The 24,798-nt window shown below is 43.7% G+C and overlaps 1 protein-coding gene across 1 annotated transcript in view; it reads left to right on the plus strand.

Moving 5' to 3' along the window:
- The window catches only part of sez6l (seizure related 6 homolog (mouse)-like), a gene marked incomplete at both ends in the record, with an annotated part of 54,629 nt that overhangs the window by 11,288 nt on the left and 18,543 nt on the right, over window positions 1-24,798 (plus strand). The window contains 2 exons of the mRNA XM_084572455.1: window positions 23,466-23,831; window positions 24,262-24,401. Of these exons, the coding sequence (XP_084428581.1) occupies window positions 23,466-23,831; window positions 24,262-24,401 (506 nt within the window). The remainder of the gene's footprint in view (window positions 1-23,465; window positions 23,832-24,261; window positions 24,402-24,798) is intronic.

The raw sequence follows: 24,798 nt of genomic DNA on the forward strand, positions 1-24,798 counted from the left end.
CCTCTGTCGGGTCAAACACACACAGATGAAACGTAGTGTCCATTACGTAAAGGAGCAGTGGATTCTGGACACAGCCTCGCTAAGCTAAGCTAAGCTAACAGTCCCCAGGCTGCTTCATGTTTAATGTATCTGCAGGAGGAGTGATGTGAAGCTTTTCATCTAGCTCTCTGCAAGAAGGGGAATAAGCGGTTTCCTCAAAATGTCAAAATACTCCTTTAAACACACAACGAGGTCCCTGGTTGGATGAATTCAGACCCTCTGAGGACTAAAGAGAAAATCAAACAATGAAGCTCTCGAAGAAAAAGAAGAAAAAAACACTTCCTCTCTCTCCAAGACAAATCTATATTTAATACGTTATACCACAGCGGAGGTAGTCAGAAAGGGCGCTGGGAATGTTTGCTGAATTATGATCCAAAGAGAGATTTGACACGGTTGTCTGGGATTAGAGTGACAATTTGGATTTTTCAGTCTGAGTTGTGCACAGTGCCTGACACTTCGCCTTGTCGAAGTCACTCAAGGCAGATTGGCACAATCAAGTGTGTCTGCAGCCGAGCCTTTTAAAAGGTTAATATTTCAGTTCCCATTTGCCTCAAAGCTTACGCTAAGCCAGCGCTCTATCTGCCTTTGATACAGGAATCCCACTGAAGTAGGTCTGTCGGCGCCTTTGACAAAACCTCGTCTGTGCCTGCGATAATCCACGCTTCTCAGAGCGCCGCTGATAGCCGCGGCTGTCACGCTCGCCAAGCCGGTGCGTCTGTCTTCCTCGAACCTCGAACACGCTGCAGAGCATTGTGGGATAGAGAGGGTGTGTGGCAGTGTTTATGTGGACGGCCAGTTTTGATTTAGTTCTCAGACAAAAATGTTTATTAGTCTTGGTCACGTTTTAGATGAGAAGTCATTTGTGCATTTAGTAGATTTAGTCAATCTGCCTCGTCTTTAGACTGAATATGGACAAGCTTGTAGAAGGTCCTGTAGAAGGTGGTGGACATTGTTCATGATGGACCAGAGTTTGTTCAAGGTCCTTCCATCTACCACTGATGTCAGGATCTCCAGCTCTGTCCCTACCACAGGATCAGCTTGTCCAGCCATGAGGTGTCCTTCTTCTTAGTGCTGCCTCTCCAGGACACCACAGCGTGGAAGAGGACACTGTCAACGATAGTCTGGTAGAACATGTCCAGCAGCTTCCTGCAGATATTAAACCACCTTAGCCTCCTGAGGAACTAGAGACGCCTCGGACCTTTGTTGTAGACAGAGTCTGTGTTAGCCCACCAGTCCAGTTTGTGATCCAGATGTAGACCCAGGTACTTCTAGGTCTGAACCACCTCTACACACTCCCTGTTGATGGTTACAGGCTGCATCGACACTAAACTCTACATCGTACATATCTCTTTCCAGAGTCGTATCTCAGCCTGCTGGGCTGTCCTTGATCATTTATAAGGTTGGATCAGACATTACAGATAAAACTCTACTGTCCACTGTTTAAGTGTGTCAGTAAAAGGTCAGAAGGAAATAACTTCATGTCGTGGAGCAACTAGTAAAGTACTTAGATGACTTAAAGTCTCATCTAAGTACTTTACTAGTTGCTGTTTTCTTAGTTCATAGTTATTTTACTGACCATGATGGAGGCCTCATAAATATTAGAGTGATGCTCCTTTAAATGTCTCGTTTGTAGCCACAGGGCTTGGAGCAGCTTGCTAGTCTTGCTAAATGATATCAGGTCACACGACATGGACCATGTGTTATGAATGTCTGGTATTTTATCATCAGATGTTGGTTTTAGCTCGCCAACGTCGTGTCTGGGTGTGTTCCTTCAGCGTGACCGGCTCCGGTCTGGGCCAAGGAGTTCAAATGTATCAGCTCCGCTCTGCCGCCTGGTCCGGGATTAATTGATTGAGTCCTGTCACTGTGGTGCACGGAGTTCTCACACCAGCAAAAAACCCCTCTGAGCATTTCAGAGAATTTATGGTCCGACAGTTTTGAAGCGTGATGTTGGGGGAATTTAAAAGCCGAGGCGAGATGCAGAGCCTCCAACCCCCAGACCTCAGCTTCCTGCAGGACGAAGGATGTTCTGCCAGCCGCTCTCTGAAGTTACGTCCGGTCGTTTATGTCCGGTTGTGCCACTGTTACATATACAACTTCCTCTTATGTTTGACATTTCACAAGTTCTTAAAAGGAAATCAAATGAGAAGACTGTGAGTGCTGCTGTTTGCTGCAGCTCAGTTGTTCTCGAGGCAAACTGGAATCGGTGCGTCAGCTGCTGGTGGGAAGGCAGAAAGTTTGAAAGCAGCTTAGCGACACTTTCACACGTTTTATTTCGCTTTTTTTCTCTGATTGATTTCCTGCCCTCCAGGCAATCACTGCTCCCCATTAATTTCTGTGCAGAGTCAAAATCTACTTGCAGAGACTTGCCTGTAATAGCCAATCCATCACAGCCGCGATTTATTTTGTCAAAGTTACAATGTCTTTGAGGGGTCTGAGGACGGTTTTAACACAAGTCAACAGACTGAGTAATGGGATCGACACACTCTCCTCCTTTTTATTTCAGTTTTCTGTTTTCTTGGGGATGTTATAATCAGGAAATAATAAGTCCATGTTGTTGCTAATCTGTTTTTAATGTTCCATTTCGGCTCCTGTGGCTTCTAATGACATTTAAAGAACCATCATATTTGTCTCTAATGTAAGACGCCATAATTTTCTGGATTTTTTGTAAAAAAAAGATTTGAAGACTAGGTAACTGCATTTTTAAAACATCAGACGTTAAGAGAGAAGCTTTGGGAGCGAATGTTTTCATGTTGTTTACAGAGTCTGTGGGCGCTAAAAATGTTGAACACAACTTTGTAGAGTCTCTCGATGCCTTGACAGCAGAAACGTAGCAGAGATATAAATGTGTCTCCACATGCGTCCCCAGCCAGCACTTGAGATCTGATCTCAGTTTGTGTGTCTGTAAATCAGCAGCGCCATCATGTGGTCAGTAGAATATTGTACCAGCTGCTGTCTCTACTGGATCTCTACCTACCGCTGGATCAGAACCATCAACAGCTGCTTGTTGACTTGGAGACATGATCCAGATTTAGGAACAAGATGGAAAGACTCTCACATGTTAAGATCTGATTCATGTCTTTACAGCGATGGCCAAACCCCCGAAGAGCTATCACTACCTACTGTTGTTTCAGAACCATGAACATGCTCAGTTTGCTCATTACTAATGAACAGACATCACTGATTCACGTGATCATTTCTACTAGTGGTTGAATGAATGAGTTAAACTCCTCCTCCTCAGATCAGCCCTGTTGAGTAGGTGGTCTTTAATGTGACCCAGGACTCATTGTGTGTTCACACTACCAAAGGAAGGAGGTCACATGTGTCCCAGACCACCTCCACATGTGGACTGAGTTCAGCCCTCTAGTGGTGGTGCTGAACCAACCTCCAGCTATAAAATTATTGGTTGACTCTTGTCATCTTTACCTCCGTCTCCTAAACTATAATCAATCTTTTCCTCAGCCAGCTCCGTCCTCTGATCATTTAATCATGAAGGCCAGCTCCAGAGCAGGTCACTGATCAACGCTAAGGTCAGGTCTGATTGATCGGAGCCATCCTGGCATACAGGTCCTCACCAGGACGCCCCAAATAAAAGACTATAGTGGACGTTAGGGAAAGGAAATGTTATCACATGTATCCTGTTCTGCGCCATAAGACCCTCAGTGGAGTTTTTATCATTGAATCACACTGAAGCCGTCACATCAGAACACTCCTTGTGTTTTTATCACTTCACCTGTATTCCTCTCCTGCCTCATAATTTATTACCGACTGATCTGAGCGTTGACATTTGGGTCATGGCCGCCCCGAGGTCCACACTAAAAGCTTTCCTCCTTTCTTCTCCAGCTCATCTTCTTTCACAATTCATGCTGCTGTTGGAGGGATGCATCCATCCACCTTTTATTTTATTCATGGATTAAAAGCTCAGAGCCCATATACCTGCAACACACTGTGTGAGGCGAGGGATCACGACACTGAGAGATCATTATCATTCTCATTTCTATGTTGGTGATTGGCTCATGTGATCTTTTCTTAACCCCCGAGACCCTGCGTCCTCATATGAGGACATTAAGTTCTAGGTATTAAAATAAACAGTTTTATATTTTTTTACACATTGGTGACTTTATTATAATGCCAGTGTCCACATATGAGGACATTTTTTTTTTTCTTCCAAACAAAAGCTCAGGTCTCAGGAGGTTAAAGGAGTAGTTTGGGAACTAAAGTGCGGAGGTTGAGTTTGTTAACTTGCAAGTTAATTTAAATAATTCATGAATTGAATGGAAGCCAATGGCAGACGTGAAGGTCGAACTATGAAGATCAATGATGTAAAGTCAATACGGTTTGTTGTTACGGGGGTAAAATCAATCAACATGGGCCTGTAACATGACGTCTCATTAGGAAACACAACTAATATATTATTTATGGGAGGAGGTGAGATAAAGCTTCAGTTATACTGAATGTTTAAATGGTGATTATTTAATTAAACAGCTCCATGTTCCTTCACTGTCTTATCCGTTATTTATATTCTTCACCAGTATTTATATTCTCTATTATTGTTTCTGGTTCTTTTTGTTGCATCTTGTAGTTTAGTAGCTCTCAGTTCTTTTGACATAATTAGATCATTTATTTTATTTCTTGTTAGTTTTGTGCACAGGATTACAACTAAAATTGTATTTCGTCGTCTGTTAATGTTTACGTAGCTCTGTTTCTAAAATGCAAAAACTCAGTCATGAATATTTTATGTTACAAAACACAATCAAGGCGACAGGAAGTCTTCATTAGTCGTGGCCGTCTACTGTAGTGAGAACACAGCGTGATCTTTGGTCTGTTTCCTCTGGCGCCGACCAGCATCGCTCTCCTCCATCACTCCCCTCTCGTCTTCTCTCACCCTGCCTCCCCCCTCCCTCCCTCCCTCCCTGCTGCTAACTGGAGGCATGCAGGAGTGTGAGGAGAGTTTCAATGACTTGTGGATGCCAGTGCGCTCGCACAGCAATGTTTCTGCTCAGCGGAGCGGCTAACAAACATGCACAGTCCTGCACATACGGACACACATTTGTATTGCCGCTGCCGCCACTGCTGCGTACTTGTCAGGAACTTCATTGACTGTATTCATTCCCCAACCGTTCCCTCGCTGACATTTCCACTTAATCCCGTCCTAATCTTAGCCCTAAACCCACATCTAACGCTGGAGCTGCCCCGAAAAGAAGTAAAAATGTTCCGACTCTGGAATCTTTCCCTCTTCCTACTTTCTTTTTGAGGACGTTTAATCCCCTCGAGGATTAAATGTTTTCACATAAGAAGAGTCCCGGAGCTGCAAGAGAGCACTACTTTGACTCACTCCTTCTACTTCTCTGTGTTTTCATTCTTTGCTACAACTGCTTCATCGCTTAACGCTCAGTCACTCTCCACCTGCACGTCCTCACGGACTTGGCCGCCAACCAAGAGGCCTCCTCGCCGAGTGTCGAGGAGCAGGCTCAGGATCAGCTTGTTGCTATGACAAACATATTTATAAAACGTAACCGCTGATGTGAAATGTGCGGCTCAGTCATCGTCAGAAGGTGTTGATAGTCATGTTTCACTCGCTGAAGTCCATCTGTGAGCTCTGGCACAACGAGGGAGAACCGAGCGTCTCTGCAAATATGCTTACAACATGCAACCATGTCAACCCGGACTTTTAAAAGATCTGAGCTCAAGTGGAATATTCCTGAACAACAAATTGTCCTTTTTGCTTTAAAATATGTTTAACTTTGCTTAGAGGCGACTTAAATGACCAAAACCAAAATAAATCTATCATTAGTACAGCTACAAGTACTAGGGTTGGGCAGCGGCTGCAATTTAACACCAGAATTTTTGGAACCGTCTTAAGAATTTGCTGCAAACTGTTATAATTTAAACAATGTCTGAGGATTTCCCTTGAACATCCTAAAAGCTGCATTTCACACCTTCCAATCATTTCACCTGTCCACCTCTAAGTCCCTGTGTCTCCACCTGGTCTTAATCTAAATGTGTCTCCACATGCGTCCCCAGCCAACACTTGAGATCTGATCTCAGTTTGTCTGTCTGTAAATCAGCAGCGCCATCATGTGGTCAGTAGAATATTGTACCAGCTGCTGTCTCTACTGGATCTCTACCTACCGCTGGATCAGAACCAAGGAGGTAGAAGATCACATGTGTGCCAGACCATCTCCACATGACACCACATCAGTGTTCACACCTGGACTCTAACCTGGACACTAGAGACCAGATCAGTGTTCACACCTGGACTCTAACCTGGACACTAGAGACCAGATCAGTGTTCACACCTGGACTCTAACCTGGACACTAGAGACCAGATCGCCTCAATCGGAACAGGACCATGTTGTCCTCAGGCTCCATAAAAATATAAATGTCACCTCCAAAAATGCTAAACTTCAGGTGTCAATGTTTAAGTTGACTCATCAACAGGTGACTTCAAAGTAGCTACGTCGACTTCTTTTATTTCTTAATGACATTAGAGCAAACTTCACATCTAATACATCAGAATCACCACTAACCACAACCCCAGATGCTGAAGGCCATGCTGGGAAACACACCAACACAGACTCAGAATATCAATGATACTAATCCTGCTTGGAGGTCACAACTGTTCCCCAGGAGACAGGTTTTAAGGTCGATATATTGAATGTGTAAGCAAGCAGTCTCCTGCTCATAGAGGAACATTAGCATTTCTTCATGCTTCTGTCTTTGTCGCTAATGTTAGACCCGGTGTTCAGTCTCCACCAAACAAAGGCCCGGGTGAAGTTTCTGTCTTTTTGGCTGCTAGATGTAGAGCTTGTTACAGGAGCAGCTGGTCTGCTGCTGCTGCTCTGGGAAAAGAGACTGATGAGAGAAATTAGTGTTAATTAAACAGCAAATGTGCAATTCAGTATGTGGGTTAATATCTCTAGGAGTCACCTCTTTGACCTTACTAGCTGTAAAACTGGAAGCCGCAGTCCTTCATGTTTAAATGAACCAGTGTGTACATAAATCTGGAGATGATCTGTCTATGGAGATCTCTAATGCATTTAGCACAGTGGCTAATTTACACGTTTCTGTAAACGAATGTGGCAAAATAAAACAAATACAGTATTTGCATCCCAACCACAGTACATCACAACTGCACTTTTGAATGAATCCTTAATGACGTGTTGCATCCCAGCAAAAGTTGAGCCCTTTGGCATAGCCAGACTCCATCTAGATTTCATTATCGGGTCTGTTTCGACTAGAGATGTCCCAGTCAGCATCGGAAGATTGGTATTCCAGGCATTTTTTTTATGGTCAGACCATTATCAGGCCTCAGCCAAGCCTGATTTGTTATTTATTTTTAGGTCTGCCATAAACCAAAGCTACGCCCTTGTAGCAACATCTTCTTTTTCTGTTTTAATTCCAGTTGGCTAGTTTCAAAGCTACCAAAAATCCCAGAAGAAGAACCAAAATACAACATGTCTGAATGAAGGTAGTCCTCCGTTAGTCAGTAACTAGCGTACTGTGGATGTGTGGTGAGGTGGTAGTAGCTGATCATCTAAACGGAATCCATGGAGTCCACTCAGTCAAAGGCTGCACCCAAACAACAACAACAAACACTGAACGTTTAAAAGAAGAGAAAAGTTTCCTGGAGACAGCGTCAAGGAGAAACATCTTCCAGAGAGGGTTAGGGAGTTTATGGCAGCGTTGGATGACCAGAACATTTCTGGAGTAGAGAACACAAGGTACCAGCTACCCTCTCCACACTACATTAACTTTGACTGAAAGATTTATTGGACTGAATCCAGTCCACTCTAGGAGAAGACAAGGAAGACATGGACAGACTTTAGGAAGACACAGGAGACCAACTCTAGGAGAAGACAAGGAAGACAAGGACAGACTTTAGGACGCTGCAGGAGACCAACTCTAGGAGAAGACAAGGAAGACAAGGACAGACTTTAGGAAGACACAGGAGACCAACTCTAGGAGAAGACAAGGAAGACAAGGACAGAAGACCAACTCTAGGACATTTAGGATCAGATCAGGACTACCTCTGCATCAACTGGATAGTCCTTCAACCAATCAGAGACATTTAGTTTTAAACTAATTAAACTCCAAGTCTCTCAGATGACGTGTATGACTACCGTTACTCTTCTGTCCATCAACACATTAAGCCACGCCCCCAAACAATCTTTGCAGGAGCAGAATCAGTTCCCAATGGAGAGACTCTAGAGCAACTTTTACCACAAAAAAACTTTGTAGACGTGGGTAGAGTTCAGGTTGGTTCCTTGTGCCAGCTTGTGAATTGTCGGAGCTGTGAGGTTTCATTTTTTATGCAGGTGTGAAACAAAGAGTTGACTTGATAGAAAAGCTGTTTTATAAATGGAGAATTCAACACACATTGTCCAGTGAAAGACGCCGTGGAGAGGCATTATGGGAATTGTTGGATGCAGTATTTTTGGATCAGTCTCTTTTGACCGTTTTTTATCCGTGGGTGTGGATGAGAGTGCAGAAAAAAAAAGTAGATGTATCACTGCAGCAGGATGAGTTGAGAGAGCATCAAAAAAAAGAACAAACCTTTTTAGCGTTGGTGTGCTACAATCCAACTGGGAAACAGTTTATATGGTTGAGCAACAGGACTTACCGTCCATTAATCATACGTGTTGCCTGGGGGAGAAGAACAGAAGCACGTCTTCACAGAGAACAACAACAAAAGATTAAAAAAAAATAAAAATTAGTCACAGCGTTTGTGATGGTGGAAGAGAAAATACAAGGGATGAAAGTTGACATGGAAGCGAATGGAAGAGGGAAGAACAGCTGCACCACGGGCTGGTCATGATGGAGGGGGTGGTGGTGGTTAGGGAGGAGGGGCTGTGTGAAGGAGAACGAGTCCACGGATGATGCCATCTGCTCAGCTGGGCCGGTCACGCCTGGCCGCCGTAGCACCTGCTTCTGACGGCCAAACACACTCTCAGAGAGTTTCCATCACTTCAGAGGACGTGGCATTAGAATAAGCAGACACCCCCGTAAACCTGGCGTCACCCTGCACTTAAACTAAGACATCACATTATAATCCAATAATCATTTAACTCATGGGACTCCATTTACGTCCCCAAAAAGGAAGTAAAGCTCCACGGTGTGACTGTGCAAAACCATTAATGTCCCCACAACATGAGTAATACAGTTTGCACTCACACTCCTCAGCTGAGGCTCGTGGCTCGGGTCCACGACGGCGAAGCATCAAGTTTTGAGCCTTAAACCAAACGCAGCGCTGATTTTTCACAGCTGTCTGAGGAGACGGAGCAGATTTACTGCAGCGGTGCTTAACTCTCAGATTCTCTGACGATTATAGCGTCCAAAGCTTGACTCAAGGCGGCTGATTAGGAGTTTAATAATCAGACATGAGGAACGGCGTGCGTCATTTTGCATGCTTAGTTAACGGATGCAGTTACTCGAAATTAAGTCTTTCAAGTCTTTATTATCATTTTCATTGCTGGATATACAGTAGGTCAGTTTTAATGAGGCTGGTGTTTTTCCTCTAACGCTACTTCCTGTTTAGTCTGCGTTCCCTCCTCTGGGATTGTTTTCTCCCCACTAATTGGTCTCACCTGTGTCTTGTTCCCTCTTTAGTTCTTGGTGTATGTACAGTGCCACTTCAAAGTTTTTACATCCTTCACAATTTTCTGTGTTTCTGAAAGTAGACAAAGAGTCAAACAAATGAGACAGTAAATATTATCGTTGTCTAGTTTTTCTAAGAATTTGTTCATATCTGTGAGTCGTCAAAGAAAGTGAAACCTTGTTTTCGGTTACATTTCTGGTAACTGTTGACCAGTCGTCTACAGCAGCTTGGAGGAATTTTAGCCCATTTCTCAGAACAAAGTCAAACTACTCCCAATGAGCGGGCTCGTCCGGGATTTGAACCCGGGACCTCTCGCACCCGAAGCGAGAATCATACCCCTAGACCAACGAGCCACATGAGAGAAATCAGAAGATGCTGTTCCAGATTCTGGTCTTTCTATTCTTGAGGTTCATCAGTGGTTTGCAGTCTGTGATAAACCCTCTGTATTTGCTCTTGTGACGTCGTTTGTTCATGGTAGACTTGGATACTGATGTTCCTACCTTCCACAGAGAGTTCTTCACTTGTCTGAGATCATTCACCAGTAGTCTCCTGTAGAAAAGCAGCTTCCAAATTAAAATATGACCCTTTAAAACATCTACAGACCCTGTTACCTGCTAAACTCATCAACAACATCCAGCATTTTTCTGCATGTCCAAAAAGTAGATCAAGCGAACCCAATCAAACTCATGATACAGAAATATTATACCTGTGTGTTTTTTATTCAGTTATTTGAGTTGCAAAAGTCTTTGACCTCCTTGTGCATCAATAACATCAACTAAATGTTTCTGGTAACAGCTGATCAGTGGTCTACAGCAGCTTGGAGGAATTTTAGCACATTCCTCAGAACAGAACCACTTCAGTTCTGAGATGTTGGTGGGTTTCCTCACATCAACTGCTTGCTTCAGGTCCTTCCACAACATTTCTATTGGATTAAGGTCAGGACTTTGACTTGGCCGTTCCTAAACATTCATCTTGTTCTTCTTTAACCGTTCTTCTGTAGAACCACTTGTGTTCTTGGTTCTCGTTGTCTTGCTGCATGACCCAGTTTCTCTTCACATTCAGCTCATGGACAGATGTCCTGACATTTTCTTTTAGAGTTCACTGGTAGAATTCAGAATTCATTGGTCCATCAATGATGACAAGCCGTCCTGGTCCAGATGCAGCAGAACAGGCCCAAACCAGGACATTAGCACCCCCATGTTTCATGTACAGCTATTTGCTATAGGTTTATCTCATTAATTTGAGCTTCAGTATTTCTTCCAGCTTTGCATCTTTGTGTGTTCTGCATTTGGCTTTTTGCATCAAAATTGTCAAAGACTGTAAAGTATTTCATATTTGTCCACATGCAAGAGTAAAATTAATTGGGTTTAGATTGTGTACACAGGAGATTGTCGAGCTACGTGCTCATCAGCCTGGAGGTGATCGTTGATTGGTCGGTTCGATAGCTGCTCTGCTTTCACTTTCAGGTCACTCCGGCAGCTGACCCCGAGTGCAGTTCAAGCAACAAATCGGAGATGACATTGATCAGTGTGTGTGTGTGTGTGTGTGTGTGTGTGTGTGTGTTTGTCGGTGCTCATCAGTTCTCACACAGGAAATCAATTAAATCAGTTCAGTGTGCTAACCCAGCGCCTGAGTTTGAGAGGCAGATATCTGAGGTCACAAATGCTGCATTTTCACCAGCCAGGCTGCAGAGGCTTCGTCCAGTTCACTCAGAGTCCTCATCACAGATAGTCTGTTGGTAAAAGAAAAAGATTTATACTGGATATAATAACACTGAGCGCAGCCTGTTATTGGCTGAGATCGGTAAATGCATTGCAAAAATTAGTCTACTTATGAAAATCAGCACTGATGGCTAGTAGCCGTGAAAATGTCTTTCTAAGAAGATCTGCAACCAAATGGATAGCCTCTCCTCCTTCCTCCATGGTGGCTTCAACAAATAGCTATCAAAACCACAGGCCATAGAGAAGGACTAAGAATACCAACTAGAAATGTGATTGGTTAAAGGAACAGCGTCATTACAATGTGTTTCAGCTTTAATTGTGAAGGCCCAGGCAGATTTCTTTGACTCCAGCAACACATGATGATGAAATATGATTGGATAAAAGCTCTAATGCTAAGCTACACTGCAGCTGAGAGACATACAAGACATAACATGAAAAGAATATAAATATTAAAATGTAAGTCAGTGATTTTGATAAAGTTTAGTCCAGCAGAGAAGCTTTAACTGAACCACCACTGGTTAATTATTTGTTCATTTGTCTTCATTGTACCGACCAGATATGAAACGTTTGGTTGAAAAACCCGTCTGCGACTGGCGAGAAAAACCTGACCTGTCTTTTTAAAGGCAGCCAAAGCCTGACTACGATAGCCTGTGCAGAATTTCGACAGGCAGCTGAATGGTTGCTGTTTGTGTGTGTTCGTCACAGTGTGTCTCCAAGGGGAACAGACATGCTAGACAGGGAATGCATTCCAGATACTGTTGCTGCCAGTCTCGGGCCTGATAAAGCATTTTAAAAACAGACACCGTCTCCTAGAATACAAATTAAACAGGCTCACAAAGAAAACAAAAAGATGAGCTTTTATTTTTTTATTTCCTCCCTGCATTGGTTGAGGCTTCTGAAAAACACCCAGATGTAGACACACAAAACCACAAAGGAGCCCGTCTCCTTCGTTATCAGGCTTCCCCTTTCAGTCCCATTGAAACCTTTTCTTTTTTGACGTAGCTTTGCAATCTCAGACTTGATCGTGTCGGTGAAAGTCTGCACTCTCTGAGGACTATTGAATTCTCTTTTTTTTTTAGTCAAACACACACTGTGTTTTTCCTCCGGCAGTTGAAGCCTCTACCTGGTAATTTGGTAACACCCCCGTCCCTACATTTTGCTAACAGACCGACGTGTCGAGCTCTGTTTCGGCAACACGAGGCGTTTAAGGCCGCCCGTGTATAATAACAGAGCCAGCGCTGCTTCTTGATGTGATGAAAACCCAACGAGGAGTTTAATGACATTTCTGGCGTCTGATATTCATGCATCGAGTCAACGACTGATTGCAAACCACGTTGACAGCGTTGATGTTGCACGGTTCATTTCCTGCACGGTCAGGGAGGTCAAACCAGCGGCAACAACTTGATTCCAGAGGACAAGAAGTTAATGTTTGTGGATGTAAAATAAATGAAAGAGGAATGTGATCATGATGCTTCAGGTCAGGTTTTGGGAACGCTTGTGATACTGATGTTCCTACCTTCCATAGAGAGATCTTCACTTGTCTGAAATCATTAACCAGTGGTCTCCTGCAGAAAAGCAGCTTCCAAATTGAAATATGACATCTACAGAACCTGTTACCAATAAACAAAGTCAAACTACCCCCAATAAGCAGGCTCGTCCAGGATTTGAACCCGGGACCTCTCGCGCCCGAAGCGAGAATCATACCCCTAGACCAATGAGCCACATGCGAGAAGCCAGAAGATTCTTGAGGTTCATCAATGGTTTGCAGTCTGTGATAAACCCTCTGTATTTGCTCTTGTGACGTCTTTTGTTCATGGTAGACTTGGATACTGATGTTCCTACCTTCCATAGAGAGTTCTTCACTTGTCTGAGATCATTCACCAGTAGTCTCCTGTAGAAAAACAACTTCCAAATTAAAATACGACCCTTTAAAACATCTACAGAACCTGTTACCAATAAACTCATGAACAACATCCAACATTTTTTTCTGCATGTCCATAAAGTACCTCAAGAGAACCCTGTCAAATTAACGAATTTATACTTATGTTTGCATATTCAAGAAAATGATTTGAGTTGCAAAAGTCCTGACCTGACCTCCTTGTGCAGTAATAACATCAACTAAATGTTTCTGGTAACTGCTGATCAGTGGTCTACAGCAGCTTGGAGGAATTTTAGCCCATTCCTCAGAACAGAACCACTTCAGTTCTGAGATGTTGGTGGGTTTCCTCACATCAACTGCTTGCTTCAGGTCCTTCCACAACATTTCTATTGGATTAAGGTCAGGACTTTGACTTGGCCGTTCCTAAACATTCATCTTGATCTTCTTTAACCGTTCTTTTGTAGAATCACTTGTGTTCTTGGTTCTCGTTGTCTTGCTGCATGACCCAGTTTCTCTTCAGATGAACTAAAGCATGTTTAAACAAAGTCAAACTGCTCCCAATAAGTGGGCTCGTCCGGGATTTGAACCCGGGACCTCTCGCACCCTAAGCGAGAATCATACCCCTAGACCAACGAGCCACGTCTGAGCTGTTTGTAGATCCTGTTCCAGATTCTGGTCTTACTATTCTGGAGGTTTGTCACTGGGTTGCAGCCTGTGATTTGACTTGGCCGTTCCTAAACATTCATCTTGTTCTTCTTTAACCGTTCTTTTGTAGAACCACTTGTGTTCTTGGGCTCGTTGTCTTGCTGCATGACCCAGTTTCTCTTCACATTCAGCTCATGGGCTCAACACCCAAACACTCAGGTTTTGGGAACACTTGTGGAGTGGGGAAGATGTGGAACCATCCAAAAATGGTTTGAACCCATTTTTGTTGGTTCAAACCATCTATCTGCTTCTATCTACGGCAGAAATGTGAATCCGGGTAATAGACTGTATCAACACTGATCTCTTAAGAAGCTTTCATAGTATTGCAGGACATAGAAACTGTAACCTACGTAGGTTGCCTACGCCGGTGCGAGTCTGGCTCGCTCTGTAACTACTCCACCCAAACACTAGTTGACGCTGTGTCTTTTTAGCCAGTTGGGTTCATTTTTGTTTCTACTTCCTGCTTCACTTTCTACAATAGCGAATGAAACTTTTGCTGAACTTTAACCAAATTTTCGCCGAAGAAGAGTCGTACAAATGTTTGTATCTCTGAACCTTTCCTCTATATGTTCCATCTTTATTGATCCAAAACAATCTATTTGAAAACTGTGGAGATGGAGAAGCAGCCAGAAATACTAAAGTGGAAACACGCTTCTACCAAGCGGACCAATCACAGCTCTTGCGCTCTGCGTCGACTTCCTTAAATAAATCTATGTACTTTACCAGTCGCTGTTCCCATAGTTCGTAGTTAGATTACTGACCGTGATGGAGGCTGCATGAACATCAGAGTGATGCTCCTCCAAATGTCGTATTTGTCCACCTCATTTGTAGCCGCAGGGCTTGTAGCAGCTTGCTAGCTTTGGTAGCTAATGCTAACTGATCAGACAGGCTAACGGCCCTCACCCAGTCACATGACAGGGACGCACATTTTGAAAGACAGTATGAAAAGATCATGTATTTTGAATATCTGATATTCAAATAACATCTTATCACATCAAGCATTCTAGTCCCGACTTATCGCGTTAACATTTTCCTCATTGTTAGTTTTAGCTCATCAGCGTCTTGGACACAGAAATAAATGGTCGTTGACGAATATTTCTAACTAAATTAACACTTCTGAACAGTGTAGACTGAGTTTTCAATACTTGGTTGCTGTTATAATCTGATCATCGTCTGTGCAGTGACAGAATTAAATCCCATCTCCTCAGCCCACAGCTCCACATTTCATTATTCATTTGTTGTTTTCTCTTCAGAGTAGAGTTGCATAAAGACGTGCAGCCCTTTTTTCTCTTTTTGTCAACATTTTCGAAGATTTCGTCGTTTGAATAAAAATCTTGATAATGAATAAAACACCCACATTGTGACTAAGCTCACACAGTCCAGATGAACGGGTCTGTGTGAGCTCGCTGCTGCTGCTGCTGCTGCTGCACGTTGTGATGAGTGAGATATGTAGAAGATTAAAAAAGAAGAAACTCATACCTCGCTCTGATACTGAAGGCTGTTTAATGTAGGAAAGGCTGCAGACCCAACACATGAGAAGCTGTTTTATTGCAACAACACGAACACCAACGTGTTATCCAAAGAATCCTGACACTTCTCTGTAACCGTACATCTACATGCATATATTCATTCATTCATTCATTCATTCATTCATTCATGCATTATTATTGTCAGCAGCTTGACAGATGTCTTATCATTGTAGGGGATTGTTCAGTGCTCACACTCAGATATTTTGGCATCAAAACTGAGCCTTACGTCGTATCCAGCTTTCCTAAGACGAGCTCATGTCCACAAGTTGTCATCTGTTCTGTAGCCTTGGTTGCTAAGGTTGCTTTGTTGGCATATTTTGAACTGGACACGGCCAAGGTGACATAGGCAAGGCAAGGCAAGGCAATTTTATTTATATAGCACATTTCATACCAAAGGCAACCCAAAGTGCTTTTACACAAATAAAATGAAGAATGCACATTGATTCACAGACACAAGTACCAGTCACTAGGTGAAAATTAAAATTAAAATTAAAAAGAAATAAAAAGACTAAAAACAGATGAAACAGAAAGATGATTTAAGAAAAAGCAACAGAAAAAAGATGGGTCTTGATTCTGGTTTTAAAGCAATCAATCGAGGGTGCAGTTCTAATTAAAATGGGAAGCTGGTTCCACATCTGAGTAGCATAAAAACTAAAGGCGGCTTCACCACTTTTGGTTCTGACAGTTGGTTTTGATAAAAGCAGTCTGTCTTGGGATCTAAGGGGTCTAGAGGGGGTGTAATATTGAAGGAGGTCTACAAGATAGGTGGGCCCCCTCCCATTTAATGATTTAAAAACAAGGAGCAGTACTTTAAAATCTATTCTTTGACTGACTGGTAGCCAGTGTAGAGTTTTAAGTAGAGGTGTGACGTGGTCTGACCTCTTTGCTCTTATAAGGACCCTTGCAGCTGCGTTCTGGATCAGCTGGAGCTGCCTGATGTTTTTCTTGGGTAGGCCTGTAAGAAGACCATTACAGTAGTCAAGCTTGTTGGATATAAAGGCATGAATGAGTTTCTCCAGATCCGATTTTGTCATGAGACTTCTTAATTTTGAGATATTTTTTAAATGATAGAAAGCCGATTTAGAAACTGACTTGATGTAGTTGTTAAATGTGAGGTCACTGTCAATTTGGACTCCAAGGTTTTTAACAGTGGTCTTAACCTGGAATCCCTTGTTAGAGAGTGATGTTGTTAGTTCAAGCCTATCCTTTTTGCTACCAAAGACAATCACTTCAGTTTTCTCCTTGTTTAGTTGGAGGAAATTCTGACACATCCATACGTTGATATCAGTAAGACACTGATATAGGGCTTGAAGTGGGCTTGAGTCATTGCGTGACAGAGACAGATAGATTTGTGTGTCATCTGCATAACTATGGTATGAAATCTGGTACTTTTGAATAATCTGGCCAAGTGGAAGCATGTACAGATTAAAAAGTAGAGGACCTAAGATGGACCCTTGGGGGACACCACATGTTAGTGGAGTGGGTGAAGAGGACCAGCTACCAATGGTTACAGTGAAATTCCGATCATCAAGGTAGGATTTAAGCCAGTTTAAAACTGTGCCTGATAGACCAACCCAGTGTTCCAGTCTATGAAGAAGAATGGCATGGTCCACTGTGTCAAATGCTGCGCTGAGGTCGAGCAAGACTAGCACTGATGTTCTTTGTGAGTCTGTATTAAGGCGAATATCATTTAAAACTTTAATAAGAGCTGTCTCTGTGACATATTGTGTAAAGAATCTGATGACTATTCTTTGTTTTATAGCGGTACCTGCAGCTCTTCATCTAACAGCTCACTGCGACTGCTCCTACTCGCTCCACTACTTTTGCAAATAATGTCAAATGTCAAACTGCAGCAGCTGGAAGTGTCTGGTGGCCAGGTTAGACTGAGTTAAACAAGGTAGTTGCAGGAATGTCTCCCCAGACGCCCACTTTATGGTAACAACATATATTTAACGGGTAGAAAATGTTCGATATATCACAGACAGAGATAAATAATGAGCTTTTAAAACAGTAACTTATTTAAATATGTACCAGTAAAGCCACAAACTAAAACGAATAGACTGTGGAATGTGCGATATATCCCCTTTAATTTTTAAATATTGGTTAAATAACAAGGCTGCCCTGCTCTGTGTCCTCTCTGTAGAATCTGCTCCATTGCTGCAGCTCTTAAAGCTGAACCCAGCCACTCTGAGCTCAATAACGCCCGTCTAGACAGTAAAGCTTGTTTTGTTGTGACTGTTTGGAGACTTTCACAATCAATAAACCTCTCTAGGTAATTTACTGATGTCCTGAAATGGGCACAGTTGACCTAATTACCGTGACAGTACATGCTTTTATTTTTATATATTTCTTTTTTTACCAAACTCTTGTCGAGGATCAACGCCAGCTCCCTTTCATCCAGAGGTCAACCAGGTATTGTAGCATCCCCCGGGGGGAGGGGGGTCCCTACACATGAAACAGCAGACATCAAGGCCCTCCCTGACAAAGAGGAGTATCTGACCACATGCTGCCTCATGACTGAACGGCGACCTTTAACGTGTCGATGCTTTTTGGCAGTTTGTAGAAACGGCCGTAGAAAGACTGAATCAGACGTTTATCAGCAGAAGCAAAATGCTGTTTGTGTAATGTTTGAAGACATTCTTATTTAACAATGTAGGTGGTATTAAAGTCCTGAAAGCTCTTTCTTTACCCTTTAACTAAATAGTCACTGGACTTCCTGCCTCTTACGTCCTCCAGGGTTTTGTCCACTCAGGTTGCTAAGGTTGCTTTGTTGGCATATTTTGAACTGGACACGGCCAAGATGACATATCGTGTAAAGAATTACAAAAAAAGAAAAAGAAGCAGATCTGATGACTATTCTTTATTTTATGGTGGTACCTGCAGCTCTTCATCTAACAGCTCACTGCGACTGCTCCTACTTAACTAAATAGTCACTGGACTTCCTGCCTCTTACGTCCTCCAGGGTTTTGTCCACTCAGTGCTGATTTCAGAAAGTAAAACCGAAAGCCAAGGAATCTGGAGGATGGTGTTTTCTAGTCAATTTCGTAGGGTCTAGACTTTTATGCTACTTTCTGTTGGCCAATCAGAGGGCACCTATCATTCTCTACTTCCTGTTACTGTTGCTAGCTTAGACAAACAACAACTATGCTGGCGTCCATTCCTACAGAAAAACGTTGAGTGTAGAGGTGAAATTGACGTGAGGCGGCTAGCATTAGCAACCGTGCTAATGCTAGCAGACATTAGTCTTTTCACCCTTTCACATTTTTGCAGAATCCCAGTTAGCAGTTAATGCTAACTAAGTCTACAGGCTCCCAATGGTTTTCCTAACCCAGCAGCATATGAAGTCAGGACTTGAGAAGGGGTTGGAACCCAGAGCCTTTTTGGTTTAAGCCAGTTCAGTGAAGCTCAGTGACTACTGAGACACTTCATAATAAAAGTCAACCCAATGACAGTAACACAGGAAGTCAGGATTTGATAAAACGTCGGAGCCTTCTGATTGGTGGTCAGCAGACCAATAGCATTAACTGCTAACTGTGATTCTTCTGTAAAGTTACGACCAATCACAAAATGTTTTGCGAGCTTATTGTGTTGAGGTCAGGACGTGAAGGTTAAATGCTACTTCATAAAATAGTGAGTTCTCATTTTACTCCATGAATTGGCAGAAAATTTGGACGTGAAATCACCTCAATATTCATCAGGTGGTCACAATCAGCTCCAAACGAATGACGGTTCAACACATCAAAATAAATGGTGGTGATGCATCAATGCAATCAGCTCGTCTCCTGATGAAAGCCTTTTAGATGTGATGAGCAGTAATTTATTTTACACCCAGATGATCTCAGATCGGTTGTGTTTTTATCTTTGACCACGCAGCCAATGAGCTCTGCCAGTCCACCCTGCCACGTCGATGCCTTATTAGAGTTTAATCTGCTCCGTGTCTCTGGTTGTGTCATGTGACCTTTTCTGCTCAGTGTTCAGATCATCCGTTCACTATTATTCTGAGCCATTATCATTCCTCGTTTTTTATTAATGCTGCAGCATTATGGTGGAAACCAAGCAGCGGCTGATCTGACTGATTATTTCCTCCCGTCTGACTGCACAGCTGCCCTCTCTTTTCTTGAGTGGAACAAATCTGCAAACTCACAGCTCTCTGTAGCAGTTCAGCTGAGATCTAAAGGTCGGCAATAATGTCTTAAAGCGGGGCTTGATTGATTAAAGTGTCCATTTAAATACATACTGTATGTCTTTTTTATTTTTTCCGGCTGACAACCTCCTCAGAGAAGCTGAACGCTCTGTCAAACCATCGCTGTCACAACAGCAAATGTCACAGCTCATTTCCCTCAAACTCCAAACTCAAAAATGCCACAAGTCTGTCAGCCCTCATCAGCGCCTCTATTCTTCTTCTTCCCAGAACCAAACAGTGCAACATTAATCTTGAGAACAGAGGCGGAGGCGGAGGCGGTTTGGTTATAAACACGAAGGTCTGTGCTGCTGGTGTCGACTTCACAACATCTGGGCTTTAATTATTCATCGTCCAATGACTGAACCAATTCACGCAGGTAGCTTTTGGGATGCTGTCTGCACATGACGGGAAATTAATTAAACAAAATCTTCAAACCGGTTCTGCTTTTTAAACTCACTTAGAAGGACTGGAAACTTTACAAAACAACTTCTCTGTTCGTCTCAGTTCTCACCACTCCTCCTCCCCATCCCTCCACCTTTTTTTTGGGCCAAGAAGACCAGGGTCCATATAGAGACCAGGGTGTATAGGGACCAGGGTCCATAGGGACTAGGGTCTATAGAGACCAGGATCCAATAGAGACTAGGGTCCATAGAGACCAGGGTCCATAGAGACCAGGATCCATAGAGACCAGGGTCCGTAGAGACCAGGGACCATGGAGACCAGGGTCCATAGAGACCAGGGTCCATATAGAGACCAGGGTGTACAGGGACCAGGGTCTATAGAGACCGGGGTCATGGAGACCAGGGTCATGGAAACCAGGGTCCATAGAGACCATGGTCTATAGAGACTGGGGTCATGGAGACCAGGGTCCATAGAGACCAGGGTCCATAGAGACCAGGAACATGGACCTGATGGTTCTGGAGATAGTCCTGGTTTATGTAGTCTTTTAGCCTTCACCTCCCAGCACCTTGGAGGGTTTAAGAGGTTAAAACACTTTGCCGTTGCTTTGACTGTCGGGGTTCAGCGGTTCAACACTTAAAGCAACACAGCTCATCATGATTCCACTGATCAACCTCTCCCATCCCGGCCTCTGCGTATTCATGCGTCTCTCTCATTAGACATCATTGTTTGGATGCTTCAAAGTCAGATGGCGACCCTCTTGCTATAAATAAGGTAATTGGGATGAGTGCAGCAGCAAAACAAAGGCACCGTGAATGCTAATGCGCACACAAATGCACACACAAACGCACACTGGAGACCAATTAAGGACAAAGGGTGGTCAGCCGCTGATGGCTCAAACACTTCCCAAAAATATTCTGTCAACACTGTAAAACTCACAAACCACAAACGGTCTTATTTAGGTGTGAAAGGGTCGATTCACACCGAGCAGAGAAAGAGCTGCTGCTGGTTGAGGGGATATTTATCCTATTTAGAGAAAATATATATCTTAATCTTATTGTCAGTTTCAGAGTCTCTTGGATAATTTAATAGTTGTGCATTTTTATGTAACGACTCACTGTGAGTCTTCAAAGAGACCAAGAAGTGAGTTTGGTGCAGAGTGTGATCGTCTAATTAGCTCAACATTTTATGAAGCAGCTAAAGTTTAACTCTGCAGTCCTATTAGCACGGGATTAGTTTTACCTGGAGAAAATGAACCCCCTGCATCTGTGATTTATGTGGCGCATTTTAATTTTACTTTACAAATTACTCACACCATCAATTCACATGGTATTATTACAGATTACTGGAGGTCCCCAGGTTAAAACTTGTCCCGTGCGGACATGGCTTTTGACTTTTATTTATTTCATTAGTTGCCAATGTTAGATCCTTTTTGCAGCGCCGTGAGACATGAAGCTCGGTCAAAGAACTTTCAGTGTTTCCGCCTCTGATGAGGAAAGTTGCTGCTGCTGAGGAGAAGTCGCTTAGAGTTAGCACTAATTACCAGCAGCTCAGATTAAAGCTCAGACACATCTCAACTGATCAGAGGAGACTGAGTGAAATAGGCCTTCATGGTCAAACTGCTGCAAAGACCAAACTACTGAGGAAGAAGAAGAGAAACAGAAGGAATGGACGCTAGAGCGGTGGAGATCTGGACTTTTGGTCTGATCAGATCTTTGCTTCCATGCAGATGATGATGGTTCCCACCATGAAGCATGGAGCTTCCACCGTATCCTGCAGAGACTCACCACCCCATCTGTTTTATAAGCAATGGCCCCAAACACTCCTTTTAGGCTATGAAAGAGCTATTTAACCAAGAAGGAGAGGGATGAAGTGCTGAATCAGCTGACCGAAACCCAACTGAGATGGTTTGGGATGAGTTGGACCTCTGAGTGAAGACAAAGCACCCGACAAAGAGCTCAGCAACCTCTGGGAACTCCTTCAAGGCTTTCTGCTGCAGCTGGTTGTTGTTGTTGTTGTTGAGGAAGAACGTCAGACTGTGTGTGTGTGTATGTGTGTGTGTGTGTGTGTGTGTCGGCCGGTCGGTGTGTAAATGCTGGTGTGTGCTGTTTTTTTTAACTAAGCTGCTGGAGATGGCGTTTTAGCATGCATGGCAGAGCGGTTTGCTTATGCATTTCTTCTTCGTCTTTTTTATTTTTTTCGGTTTCCTCCCCTCCGCCCCCCTCCCACCTCCCGCATCCCGCCTCCCTTCTCTATGCTCAGCTCCTGTCATGGTTAACTGCCCCGTCCCTCCACTGATATATGTGTGTGTTACTGTATGTATGTGTGAACCAGTAATGTCAAACATGCGGCCCACGGGCAAAACCTGGCCCGCCAGAGGGTCCAATCAGGATGAATTTGCAAAAGAGGAGGAGAAGAAGATGAGGAGTAGAAGGAGGGGGAAACCAAAAAGGAGAAGGAGGAAGATAAAAATGAGGAAGGAAGAAGAGGAAGAGGATGAGTAGGAGGAGGGGGAGAATGGGGAAGAGTAGAGGAGTGAGAAGGAGAAGAAGATGGGGTAGGAGGAGAAGGAGGAGGAAGATGAAAATGAGAAAGAAGGATGAAGGGGAGAAAGGGGAGGAGGATGAGGAGGAGAGGGAGGAGAAATAGTTGGGGGAGGAGGAAGAGGAGGAGTAGATGGGGTAGGAGGAGAAGGGGAAAGACAAAAAGGAGGAAGAGGGGGAGGATAATGTAGAGTAGAGGGAGAAAGAGAAGGAGCTGAAGGAGGAAGAAAAAGGAGGAGGATAAGTAGATGGATATAAATGAGAAACAAGGAAGAAGAAGAAGGGGAAGGAGGAAGAGGAGGAGGAAGAGGAAGTAAAGTGTAAAGAGTAAATGAAGTTACAGGTGCTAAGAAATGTTGGATTATACTCTGAACTTATTTATTTATTTACTACTCTCACGTTCCTATGGGACCTCTTCACGGAGTGGTTGTCAATGGCAACTGTCAATCATCATGATGTCACATCCCGTTTCTGTAACGCTAAATATCTAAAACAAAACTTCTCATAAAAATTGACAAACATCAGTGTTATGTTAAATCTATAAATATCTGAAATGACAGAAATCGTCTTTGAAAGAAAATGTTTGTGGCCCTAGTGTTTTAGTCCCACCCACTAACATGGAGGGGGCGGGGCTTATATGACCTGTCCTGCAGCCAGCCACCAGGGGGAGCTCCACATGCTTTGGGCTTCACTTTAGCGGAGCTGTCATGGCGTCTATGGTTTGAACAGATAAGCCCACTCCTGATAAGACCGGCTGGACACTGACACCACTACCCAGAGCTGTATACTCCCAGAAAATATTAAAAGGTTTTTATTTTTATCTCCTGTCCTTGTCAAACGATTCATCCCTTGGTTTCCACTCTTTTCAGATAAAGAAGTCCCCACCGTCCTCCCCTCCACCCAGACTCCAGAGGTGCCACCAGGAAGCACAACGTCCGGAGGACAAGCAGGGACCCTCCCCTCTGCTCTCCCCCAGAACCAGCTCCCTCTTGTGGGCAGAGGACTCAGCATCAGTCCTGCCCCGGGGAATCAAAGCGGGGGATTACAGAGCAGGGTGAAACCCCTGGCATCAGCTGCAGCGTCAGGCCCAGGCGTCCGTCCAACTCTTCCTCCCACGGACTCACACTCCTCACTGCCTCCTCACACCCAGACTCACAACCCAGAGCTGGAGGCCGAGGACGCCACGGTGGACACGATGCTGGACCTGGACTCAGAGATGGAAGCACCTACATCAGGTAACCACGTAAGGTTGCTAACAGTAATGAGTTGGTTTGATAGAATTAGCTAATACTGCATGGTGTCGTAACGCTAACAGGTTCCACTTTAACGGTTTTATACACTTCGGTTAGTTCAGTGTATATTTTATGGTAAGGAAACACTCTTGTTTCTCCAGAGAACCCCTCAGAGGAGCAGAGAATGTGCTTATTTATTCCAGTCAGTGTTAACAGCGTCCCTGTGCATAGTGTTTGCAGTGTAGCGGGTTAGGTCGCTGTAATTTCCGTTATTAATTATACACAGCAGGGATTTCCAATGAGTTTCCAGTCAGGCTCACATTAATGGGATTACAAGGCAGGGCACAGACAAAAACAAGGTCGGTGCAAAATAAAGCCCTCTGCTCTCTCTCTCTCTCTCTCTCTCTCTCTCTCTCTCTCTCTCTCTTTTCAGCTGTGTCCGGCTGCATGGTGAATTTCTCGGACCCAGAGGGATACATAGACTCCTCGGATGACCCCCCTCTGCCCGACGGCGCCCTCTTACACTGCACCTACACCGTGACCGTGTACACCGGCTACGGAGTAGAGCTCCAGGTACATGTCGGTCATTACCTGGTTATCAGTTACTGGTTATGACGCTGGTTTACGGAGGGATGCTGCTGGGAGGCCTCAGATCTGAATGCAGCCTGAACTCTGCCTCCTAGTGGCAGCTATTGGTGCTGCTGCTTCTGTTTGGGTGTATGGGCTTGTCTTTGTTACGTAGTGGGGACCAAAGTCTTGCAGATTATTGGCGTTGTGGGGACATGTTGTCTTTGTGGGGACATTTTCCTGCACCCATACATTTTTAAGAGTTAAAATCTGTTAAGACTTGATTTTAAGGTAAAGGTTATAGTTATGGTTTAGGGTATCGGTTAGTGTTAGGCAACTTAGTTGAAATGGTTAAAGGCTAGGGAATGAATTATGATCTGAGGAAGAGGAGTTTAACTCATTC

The sequence above is a fragment of the Chelon labrosus genome (assembly GCF_963514085.1).
Source record: "Chelon labrosus genome assembly, chromosome: 22".
Classification (NCBI taxonomy): Eukaryota; Metazoa; Chordata; class Actinopteri; order Mugiliformes; family Mugilidae; genus Chelon; species Chelon labrosus.